Raw genomic sequence first — 10,749 nt, forward strand, 5'->3', positions numbered from 1 at the left:
TTGTAAAATTTAACATTTATTTAAACACTTTTTAAAAAAGATTTTATTTATTTATTTGTCAGAGATACAGAGCTAGAGAGCACAAGCAGGGGGAGGAGCAGGCTTCCCGCAGAGCAGGGAGCCAATGCAGGGCTCGATCCCAGGACCCTGGGACCATGACCTGAGCCGAAGGCAGACGCTTAACCAACTGAGCCACTGAGGTGTCCTATTTAGACACTTGAAAAAGCATTTTCAGTTGCCTTGAGAAGCATGTGTCCATGAGGCTGCTGCCCCTTCCTTAGCAGGAGACTGGAAAATGCACGAGAGCAGTCAGGGATAGGAAGGGGACGGAGATGGGTCAGGTCCTCTCGTGTGACATTCAGAGGCCTTGGGTCAGCTTGTGTCCCCGTTAGCAGAAGCTGCAGCCCAAGTAACTCTGGGATCAGTAGGCCTTTCAGTGCCTGTCAGGCAGCTGGGGGGAATGTACATATCATGGGTATGGTGATAGACATTTTTCTGATTTTTTTTTTTTTTAAGGATTTTTAATTTATTTTTTGACAGAGAGACAGCGAGAGAGGGAACACAAGCGGGGCAGTGGGAGAGGGAGAAGCAGGCTTCCCGCGGAGCAGGGAGCCCAATGTGGGGCTCGATCCCAGGACTCGGGGATCATGACCTGAGCCGAAGGCAGATGGCTAACGACTGAGCCACCCAGGCACAGCTGTTTTTCTGATTTCTAACATAGTTGAGCATCTGTGTGATGGTAACACATGAGCAACAGCAAAAGCTGTTGGGTACCTGTGTATTCCCACTCCCTGGGTTTGCACGTGGTCTGACTGAGGGGAGCCCCTGGTCTGGTCTGGTCTGATTAGGACCCAGACTTGGCGAGGAACAAAACTCCTTGCTTCACAGAGCTTACGTGCTGGAGGATCGGGGAGTAGAGGGGAGAGACAGACAATAAGCAATAAACACAAGCAATGACAAAACTACATAGCAGGCTAGGCGGCATGTGCCATGAAGAGAATTAATTAAGATGGGGTGGGATTGGTGCAGGTATACACAGGCTGAACATATATAGGAACTTCATGTATGCGAGGGGACACTGCAGGTCCATGAGGGAAGCTAGACTGTCTGCAGGGCTGCTGGGATGGCTCATGTGGAGAAACAATGGAATTGGATCTGTGTCCCACACATGCAAGATTATCCCAGGTGGATTGAAAAGAAATGTAGAGGGCGCCTGGGTGGCTCAGTTGGTTAAGCGACTGCCTTCGGCTCAGGTCATGATCCTGGAGCCCCGGGATCGAGTCCCGCATCGGGCTCCCTGCTCAGCAGGGAGTCTGCTTCACCCTCTGACCCTCCTCCCTCTCATGCTCTCTGTCTCTCATTCTCTCTCTCTCAAATAAATAAATAAAATCTTTAAAAAAAGAAAAGAAAAGAAAAGAAATGTAGAAACCTGTGGGAACCACTGTTAATCCTTTCTGGAACATGGTAGGATATTGACAAACAAAACTTAGTGTTTATGCTAAAATATTGGTTGGCCAGCCCTGCCCAACAGGGCTTCCCGCCAAGCCGGAGCTTCCTCTTCATCTGTGCTGTCCAGGACAGTAGCCACAAGCTACAGGGGGCTCATGCCACCCAGGAACTACATGTTAACCTTAATTTCATTTACATTTAAATAGCTACTGTGGCTAGTGCCCACTGTGTTGGACACGTACCTACAAGATTAGTGTCACCTGTTATGTTCCCATCACCACATCACAAGGGTGGACAGTACGTCTCCTTTGAGCCCACATTATGGGCTACTTCACAAGTACAAGGATGGTAGGAGAGGTTAAGTCATGCCTCCAAGGTGACATCACCATCCAGTCAACACAAGAGCCAAAGGGAGCTCTCATCTACATGTCGGCTTCGCTAGGATGTTCATGGGAGCTGTTAGAATCGCTTCCACTTTGAGAAAAAAAAAATCACTTCCCACTTTGGATGAAATGGGAATGCATCTTTAGGAATGCAACTAAAGGAAGCAGCTGCTACAGGTCACCAATGTATGATTTAAAGATCCTTAAGATAGATGATAACTGTGTACAATGCTCTGCCTTGGAGATGATTCGTGGTTGAACACACCCCAAACCTTTGACTCCTTTCAGCTGCATTTGCCTTCATCGTGTTGAAGGACAACACAAGTGACACAGATGCTGTGGTGAAGGAGCTCAGATCAGCAGTGGCCACCAAGATTGCCAAGTACGCCGTGCCCGATCAGATTCTGGTGAGTGGCACCTGGCCCTCAGATGTGATGGCACTGCTTGTTGTAAGCCTTCTCTACTTCCCACAAGTAATGAGCAAAAGTGATCCCTTCCATCGGCAGCAACATGGATGTTAGCTGTTTGGTTGCCTGGGATGTAGGTGGGGAAGGTGAGTTGCTGCATCCTCAGAGAGAGGGGGAGGCCAGAAGACCTCACAGCAAACGTTTTCACAACTCAGAGGATCATGCTGGGCAGGATTAGGTGCTCTCTTACTTTGGCATGTGGAGGCCAGTTATAGGAGCAGGGCTGGGCGGTGAAGAAAATTTAGAGATTTTACTTATTTTTTAAAAGTTTTTATTTAAATTCCAGTTAGTTAACATACAGTGTAATATTAGTTTTAGATGTACAATGGAGTGATTCAACCCTTCTATACATCACCTGGTGCTCATCATAGCCAGGGCACTCCTTAATCTCCATCACCTACTTAACCCATCCCTTCCCCACCTCCCCTCTAGTAACCATTAGTTTGTTCTCTGTAATTAAGAGTCTGTTTCTTGGTTTGCATCTCTCTCTCTCTTTCCCCTTTTGCTCATATATTTTGTTTCTTAAATTCCACATATGAGTGAAATCATATGGTATTTGTCTTTCTTTGACTGACTTATTTTGCTTAGCACTGTACTCTCTGGCTCCATCCATGTCATTGTCATTGGTAAGATTTCATTCTTTTTTTTATGGCTGGGTAATACTCCATTGGATACACACACACACACACACACATATCTATATACACACCACATCTTTATTCATTCATCAGTCAATGGACACTTGGGCTCCTTCCATAATTTGGCTATTGTAGATAATGCTGCTATAAACATTGGAGTGCATGTACCCCTTTGAATTAGTGTTTTTGGATTCTTTGGGTAAATACCTAGTAGTGTGACTGCTGGATCATAGGGTAGTTCTATTTTTAACTTTTGAGGAACCTTCATACAGTTTTCTAGAGTGGCTGCACCAGTTTGCATTCCTACCAACAGTGTAAGAGGGTTCCCCTTTCTCCACATCCTTGCCAACATCTGTTGTTTTCTGTGTTGTTGAGTTTAGCCATTCTGACAGGTGTCAGGTGATACCTCATTGTAGTGTTGATTTGTATTTCCCTGATGATGAGTGATGTTGAGCATCTTTTCATGTTTCTGCTGGCCATCTGTATTGTCTTCTTTGCAAAAATGTCTATTCATGTCTTCTGCCCAGTTTTTAGTTGGATTGTTTTTTTGGGTGTTGAGTTTGATAAGCTCTTTATAGATTTTGGATACTAACCCTTTATCAGATATGTCGTTTGCAAAACATCTTCTCTCATTCTGTAGGTTGCCTTTTAGTTTTGTTGATTGTTTCCTCCACTGTGCAGAAGCTTTTTATTTTGATGAAGACCCAATAGTTTATTTTTGCTTTTGTTCCCCTTGCCTCAGGAGACCTATCTAGAAAGGAGTTCTATGGCTGATGTCAAAGAGGCTACACTCTGTGTTCCCCTCGTGGATTTTTATGGTCTCAGGTCTCACATTTAGGTCTTTAATCCATTTTGAATTTATTTTTGTGTGTAGTGTAAGAAAGTGGTCCAATTTCATTTGTTGCAGAGATGGTCTTTTTCCCATTGGATATTCTTTCCTGCTCTGTCGAAGATTAATTGACCATATAGTTGTGGGTCATTTCTGGGTTTTCAATTCTGTTCCAATCATCTATGTGTTTATTTTTGTGCCAGTACCATACTGTTTTGATCACTACAGCTTTATAATATAACTTGAAGCCTGGAATTGTGATGCTTCCAGCTTTGCTTTTCTTTTTCAAGGTTTCTTTGGATATTTGGGGGTCTTTTGTGTTTCCATACAAATTTTAGAATTGTTTGTTCTAGTTCTTGTGAAAAATGCCAATGGTATTTGATAGGAATTGCTTTAAATGTGTAGTGCTTGGGTAGTATAGACATTTTAACAATATTTGTTCTTCCAATCCATGAGCATGGAATGTCTTTACATTTCTTTGTGTCATCTTCAGTTTCTTTCATCAGTGTTTTATAGTTTTCACAGTACAGATCTTTTACCTCTTTGGTTAGGTTTATTCCTAGGTATCTTACTGTTTTTGGTGCAATTGTAAATGGGATTGATTCCTTATTTTCTCTTTCTGCTGCTTCATTATGGTGTCTAGAAATGCAACAGATTTCTGCATGTTAATTTTGTATCCTGTGACTTTACTGAATTTGTGTATCAGTTCTAGCAGTTTTTTGTTGGAGTCTTTGTTTTTTTACACAGAGTATCATGTCATCTGCGAATAGTGAAAATATTACTTCTTCCTTGCTGATTTGGATGCCTTTTACTTCTTTTTGTTTGATTGCTATGCTTAGGACTTCTGGTTCTATCTTAAATAACACTGGTGAGAATGGACATCCCTGTCTTGTTCTTGACTGTAGAAGAAAAGCTCTCAGTTTTCCCCATTGAGGATGATATTAGCTGTGAGTTTTTTGTTTATGGTGTTTATAATGTTGAGCTATGGTCCCTCTAAATCTACTTTGTTGAGGGTTTTTTATCATGAATGTACTGTACTTTGTCAGATGCTTTTTCTGCACCTATTGAAATCATATGGTTTTTATCCTTTCTTTATTAGTATGGTATATCACATTGATCTGCAAATATTGTACCACCCTTGCAACCCAGGAATAAATCCCACTTGATTGTGGTGAATGATTTTTTAAATGTATTGTTTGCTAGTATTTTATTGAGAATTTTTGCATCTGTGTTCATCAGGGATATTGGCCTTTAGTTCTCTTTTTTAGTGGAGTCTTTTTTTCTTTTTGGATTTAATAAAGTTTTATTTTCCCAAATGTACAGTTGATGGGATCTGTTCATGCGTTTTACCAGCAGCAGGGGCATCTCCACCCTTGGTGTTTCTGGTGTAAATTACTTGAGCTCTGTGCTTTGAAACCAGTTTTTAATGAGTCCTTTACTAAGGAGCTCCTGAAGGACTGCCCTGGCCAGGGAACCTCGAATCTTTAGTCTCCCAGAGACAACACCTGGAGTCATAAGCTTATAGTTGGGAACTTCCTTACAGAGTTTGTCATATGTCACTTTGTCAAACAAGACCAGGTTACTGAGCTTGTCCCAAACTTTGCCTTTGGACCCTTCTTTCTGGCCTTACTCCTGGATTTGTTCACTGGGTCTTTATCGTTTTTGGCTGACTTTCCAGCATCTTTCTTCTTGTTGTCCTTGGGCGGCATGGTGAAGCTCAGAGGACAGCGGTCACCCCCGCAGCCTGGCTAAGATGTAGGACAATAAGGTTAGTGGAGTCTTTCTCTGGTTTTGGTATCATGGTAATGCTCGCCCCATAGAATTAATTTGGAAGTTTTCTTTCCTTTTCTATTTTATGGAATGATTTGAGAAGAATAGGTGTTTGGTAGAATTTGCCTGTGAAGCCATCTGGGCCTGGACTGTTGTTTGTTGGGAGATTTTTGATTACAGACTCAATTTCTTTGCTGGTTATTGGTCTGTTCAAGTTTTCTATTTTTTCCTGTTTCAATTTTGATAATTTATAGGTTTCTAGGAATTTATCCATTTCTTCTAGGTTGTCCAGTTTGTTGGCATATAGTTTTTCATGATATTGTCTTATAATCTTGTTTGTCTTTCTCTGGTGTTTGTTGTTATTTCTCCTCATTTGTGATCTTATTTATTTGGGTCTTTTTTCTTTTCGGTTGGCTAGAGGTTTATCAATTTTATTTTTTTCAAAGAGCCAGCTCCTGGTTTCATTGACCTATCCTAGTATTTTTTTTTTAATTATTATGTTCAGTTAGCCAACATATAGTAGTACATCATTAGTTTTTGATATAGTGTTCAGTGATTCATTAGTTGCATACAACACCCAGTGCTCATCACAACACGTGCCCTCCTTAATACCCATCACCAGGTTACCTCATCCCCCAATTCCCCTTCCTTCTGTAACCCTCAGTTTGTGTTCTAGTATTTTTTTACTTTCTATATCATTTATTTCTGCTCTAATCTTTATTATTTCCTTCCTTTTCCTGGCTTTAGGCTTCATTTGTTGTTCTTTTTCTAGCTTCTTTGGGTTTAAGGTTAGGTTGTTTATTTGAGATTTTTGTTTCTTAAGGTAGGTCTGTATTGCTAGATACTTCCCTCTTAGGACTGCCTTTGTTGTATCCCAAAGGTTTGTACTGTTGTGTTTTCATTTTCATTTTTTTTTCTTTGATTTCCTGGTTGACCCATTCATTGTTTCATAGCATGCTGTTTAACCTCCATGTATTAGTGGTCTTTCCAAAGTTTTTCTTGTGGTTGATCTCTAGTTTCATAGTGTTATGGTCGAAAAATGTGCATGGTATGATTTCAGTCTTTTATACTTGTTGAGGCCTGTTTTGTGACCTAATATGTGATCTATTCTGGAGAATGTTTCATGTGCACTTGAAAAGAATGTGTATTCTGCTGTTTTAGGATGGAGTGTTCTGAATATATCTGTTAAGTCCCTCTGGTCCAGTGTGTCATTCAAAGCCATTGTTTCCTTATTGATTTTCTGTTTAGACGATCTGTCTATTGGTGTAAGTGGGATGTTAAAGTCACCTATTATTATTGTATTATTATCAATTAGGTCCTTTATGTTTGTTATTTTTTTAATATGTATTTGGGTGTTCCCATGTTGTGGGCATAAATATTTATGATTGTTATATCTTCTTGTTGGATTATCCCCTTTATGATTTTATAGTGTCCTTCTTTGTCTCTTGTTACAGTCTTTGTTTTAAAATACATTTTGTCCAAAATAAATATTGCTACTCCAGCTTTCTTTTGACATCCATTTGCATGACAGATGTTTCTCCAACCGCTCTCTTTCAATTTACAGGTGTCTTTAGGTCTAAAATGAGTCCCTTGTTGGCAGCATGTAGATGGGTCTTGTTTTTTATCCATTCTGGCACCATATGCCTTTTGATTGGCATGTTTAGTCTATTTAAATTCAGAGTAATTATTATTGTTTTTTAAAGATTTTATTTATTTATTTGAGAGAGAGAGAGAGAGAACACACACGAGTTGGGGGAGGGGCAGAGGCAGAGGGAGAAGGAGAAGCAGACTCCCCACTGAGCAGGGAGCCCAAAGCTGGGCTTGATCCCAAGACCCTGAGATCATGACCTGTTTTGTCATTGTGTCTGGAGATTTTTCTCTGATCATTTTTTGTCTTTGTCACATTTGGTCTCTTCTTTGCACTTAGTCTCTTTTAAAGTTAAAAATAGAACTACCCTATGACCCAGCAATTGCACTACTACGTATTTATCTAAAGGATACAAGCTGATTTGAAGGGGCACGTGCACCCCAATGTTTATAGCAGCAATGTCCACAATAGCCAAATTATGGAAAGAGCCCAGGTGTCCATCTGTAGATGAATGGATAAAGAAATGGTATATATACACAATGCAATATTACTCAGCCATCAAAAAGAATGAAATCTTGCCATTTGCAATGATGTGGATGGAACTGGAGGGTATTATGCTATGTGAATAAGTCAGTCAGATAAAGACAAATACCATATGATTTCACTCATATGTGCAATTTAAGAAACAAAACAGATGAACTTCAGGGAAGGGAAGGAAAAAATATAAGATGAGGATAGGGAGGCAAACTGTAAGAAACACTGAACCCTAGGAAACAAACTGACGGTTGCTGGAGGGGATGTGGGTGGGGGATGGGGTAACTGGGTGATGGGCATTAAGGAGGGCATGAGATGTAATGAGCACTGGGTGTTATATGCAACTGATGAATCACTAAATTCTACCCTGGTGTAACTAATAATACAGTATATATTAACTAAATTGAATTTAAATAAAGAATTAAAAAAAGAGTCCCTTTTAATATTTCCTGCAGGGCTGGGTTAGTGGTCACAAACTCCTTTAGTTTTTGTTTGTCTGGAAACTCTTTATCTCTTATTCTGTTCTGAATGACAGCCTTGCTGGATAGAGTATTCTTGGCTGCAGATTGTTCCCATTCAGCACTTTGAATGAATAAATATATATATATATATATCATGCTACTCCCTTTTGGCTTGCCAAGTTTCTATGGAGAAATCTCCAGCTAGCCTTACGGGTCTTCCCTTGTAAGTTAAGGACTTTTTTCTTGATGCTTTTAAGATTTTTTCTCTGTCACTATATTTTGCAAGTTTAACTACCACATGTTAGTGTTGGCCTGCTTTTGTTGATTTTGATGGGAGTTCTCTGTTCCCCCTAGATCTGGATGTCTGTTTCCTTCCCCAGATTAGGGACGTTTTCAGCTATTATTTCTTCAAACAAATTTTCTGCCTCCTTTCATCTCTCTTCTTCTGGGACTCCTATAATACAAATGTTTTTACATTTGTTGGAGTCACTGAGTTCTTGAAGTCTATTCTCATGTTTCCTAATTCTTTCTCTTTTGTTCAGCTTCATTATTTTCTATTATTTTATCTTCTGGGTCACTAATTTGTTCCTTTGCTTCTTCCAGTCTGCTGTTAATTGTATCAGGCCTGTTTCCAATTTCATATATTGCATTCTTCATCTCTGATTGATTCTTTTTTAACTCTTTTATCTCTGTGGTAAGGTTCTCATTGAAGTCTTCTATTCTTCTTTCAAGTCCAGTGAGTATCCTTATGATTGTTACTTTAAATTCTCCATCATGCATGTTACTTATATCTGTCTCACTTAGATCTCTGGCTGTGACTTTATCTTGTTCTTTGATTTGGGATAAATTCTTCCATCCTCTCATTTTGTCTAAGTCTCTACCTTCTTCTAAAAATTAGAGAGTTTAAATAGAGAAACATGTGGAAAGTACCAGCTTTCCCTAGCCCCTGTGTGGTTTCTGAACACATCACCTGGTGTCAGTGCGGGAGACACTGCCAGACCCCTATCTGAGGGAGTCTCTGTTGGAGTCAGGTCTGGGGAATAATGGGGCCACCTTTCCAGCCCCATTAGGTTTCTACTCCTTTCTTTGTTAACATTTTCCCCACAGCCTTCCTTGGTTCAGAGGAGGTCCTCTGAGGGAGGCACGGCCCCAGGCTCACCTGGTCTTATACAAAGTCAAGTTGTTGGCCTGGACCAGAGTTTCAGGGAAACCTGAACTCCCCTAGGTGAACTGAACCCTTTCAAAAGATGGGTAACTGTTAAATAAGCCCCAAACACGGCTCTTAACATATTGCTGTTGACATTAAGGGGATCATGGTTGTTTGAAAATGTTAAATGCTAAATTTTCAAACACTAAACAAACAACATTTTTCTCTAAAGTAGTAGCTCTTACCTTTTATGTCAGCAAAAAACAACCTTGGGCCAAGCCAGTCAGTGGAGATGAGTTGCCATGGCATATGCTTGGTTCTGTTGCTACTGGGGAGCTCTCAGAAATGTAGCAAATGGGAGACAGAGGTATCAGCAGTGAGGCAGACCAGGGTGCCGGCAAACCCTGCCTGAAGAAGGGCTTCAGCAAAACCCCTGACGTATGGTTGATCCTTTGGGTTGATTTCAGTTTATGTCTAGATTGTGGGAAGATAAAACCAGAGACCACAGGCCCCCATGTTCTCTAGGGTGGGCCTGGCACCTCAGTCGTGTTCATTCCTGAGTCCCCAGTGAGGCTGTCAACCCCTGGGCAGAGCCCTTCTTATGCCAACAAAATTGGATGCCGCTGGGAGTCTGGGCACCACACAAACTTGAATGCTGCACCCCTTCCTTGCCAGGTAGTGAAGCGTCTTCCAAAAACTCGGTCTGGAAAAGTCATGCGGAGGCTCCTGAGGAAGATAATCACGGGCAGAGCTCAGGATCTGGGGGACACCACCACCCTGGAGGACCCCAGTGTCATCACAGAAATCCTGAGTGCCTACCAGAAGTACAAATCCAAGCAAGCTGCCTCTCAGTGATGGGCTCTGGTCAAGACCCAGTCCCCACACCCCTAACCGTCGTTCCAGAATGTAGCTCTCAGATGTGCTCATTTTCTGCTCTCTCAGAAGCAGTCCTCTCCCAGAGCATAACCCATAATGCCCCAGTGTGAAGTCTGTGCTAAACCCTGCCTTCTTGCTGCTGAGAACCCATGAAGAAGTACTATCAGACATGCTTAGCATTTGTTTCCCCTTGTCCTGAATTTGGTTTCCTGGAATGAAAAGTCACTGTCATCTCCATTTCTGTGTTACCTCCTGACAGCACAGGAATGTGCAAACCTGGTAACATGTGCCTGCTCAGATGACTGAGAACTAGAAGCAATCATAGTTCTTCTATGATTTTCCCAGATGTTTCTAGATACAAAAGGCAGATATTTTATTTTTATACTTTTATATTTTGGAAGAATGTACAAATACACACATGTAGTATGTGGATTTACATGTACACGCTCTTTGTAACATTTAGAGTTATGAAAATCTTTTGTGCCTCTGCTCATGGGGAAATGTGGAGAGGGTCAGAGGGTGCGTTTTTAATGTTCGGCATATTGGGGAATCTGTATTGGAAATGTTTGTACCTTTGTCTAAATATAGCTATCTTGAGAACTTTCAA

General features: G+C 41.0%; 1 protein-coding gene and 1 pseudogene across 3 annotated transcripts in view; one reads left to right on the plus strand and one right to left on the minus strand.

The window, feature by feature from the left end:
- ACSS1 (acyl-CoA synthetase short chain family member 1) overlaps positions 1-10,749 on the plus strand; it is a 61,195-nt gene extending 50,446 nt beyond the window's left edge. For all 3 annotated transcript variants that reach the window (XM_021700744.1, XM_021700742.1, XM_021700743.1), the window contains 2 exons: positions 2,121-2,239; positions 9,942-10,749. In XM_021700744.1, the coding sequence (XP_021556419.1) occupies positions 2,121-2,239; positions 9,942-10,121 (299 nt within the window). In that variant the 3' untranslated portion in view covers positions 10,122-10,749. The remainder of the gene's footprint in view (positions 1-2,120; positions 2,240-9,941) is intronic.
- LOC110589980 lies at positions 5,070-5,475 on the minus strand (annotated as a pseudogene).

Source organism: Neomonachus schauinslandi, chromosome 10 (assembly GCF_002201575.2).
Source record: "Neomonachus schauinslandi chromosome 10, ASM220157v2, whole genome shotgun sequence".
NCBI lineage: Eukaryota > Metazoa > Chordata > Mammalia > Carnivora > Phocidae > Neomonachus > Neomonachus schauinslandi.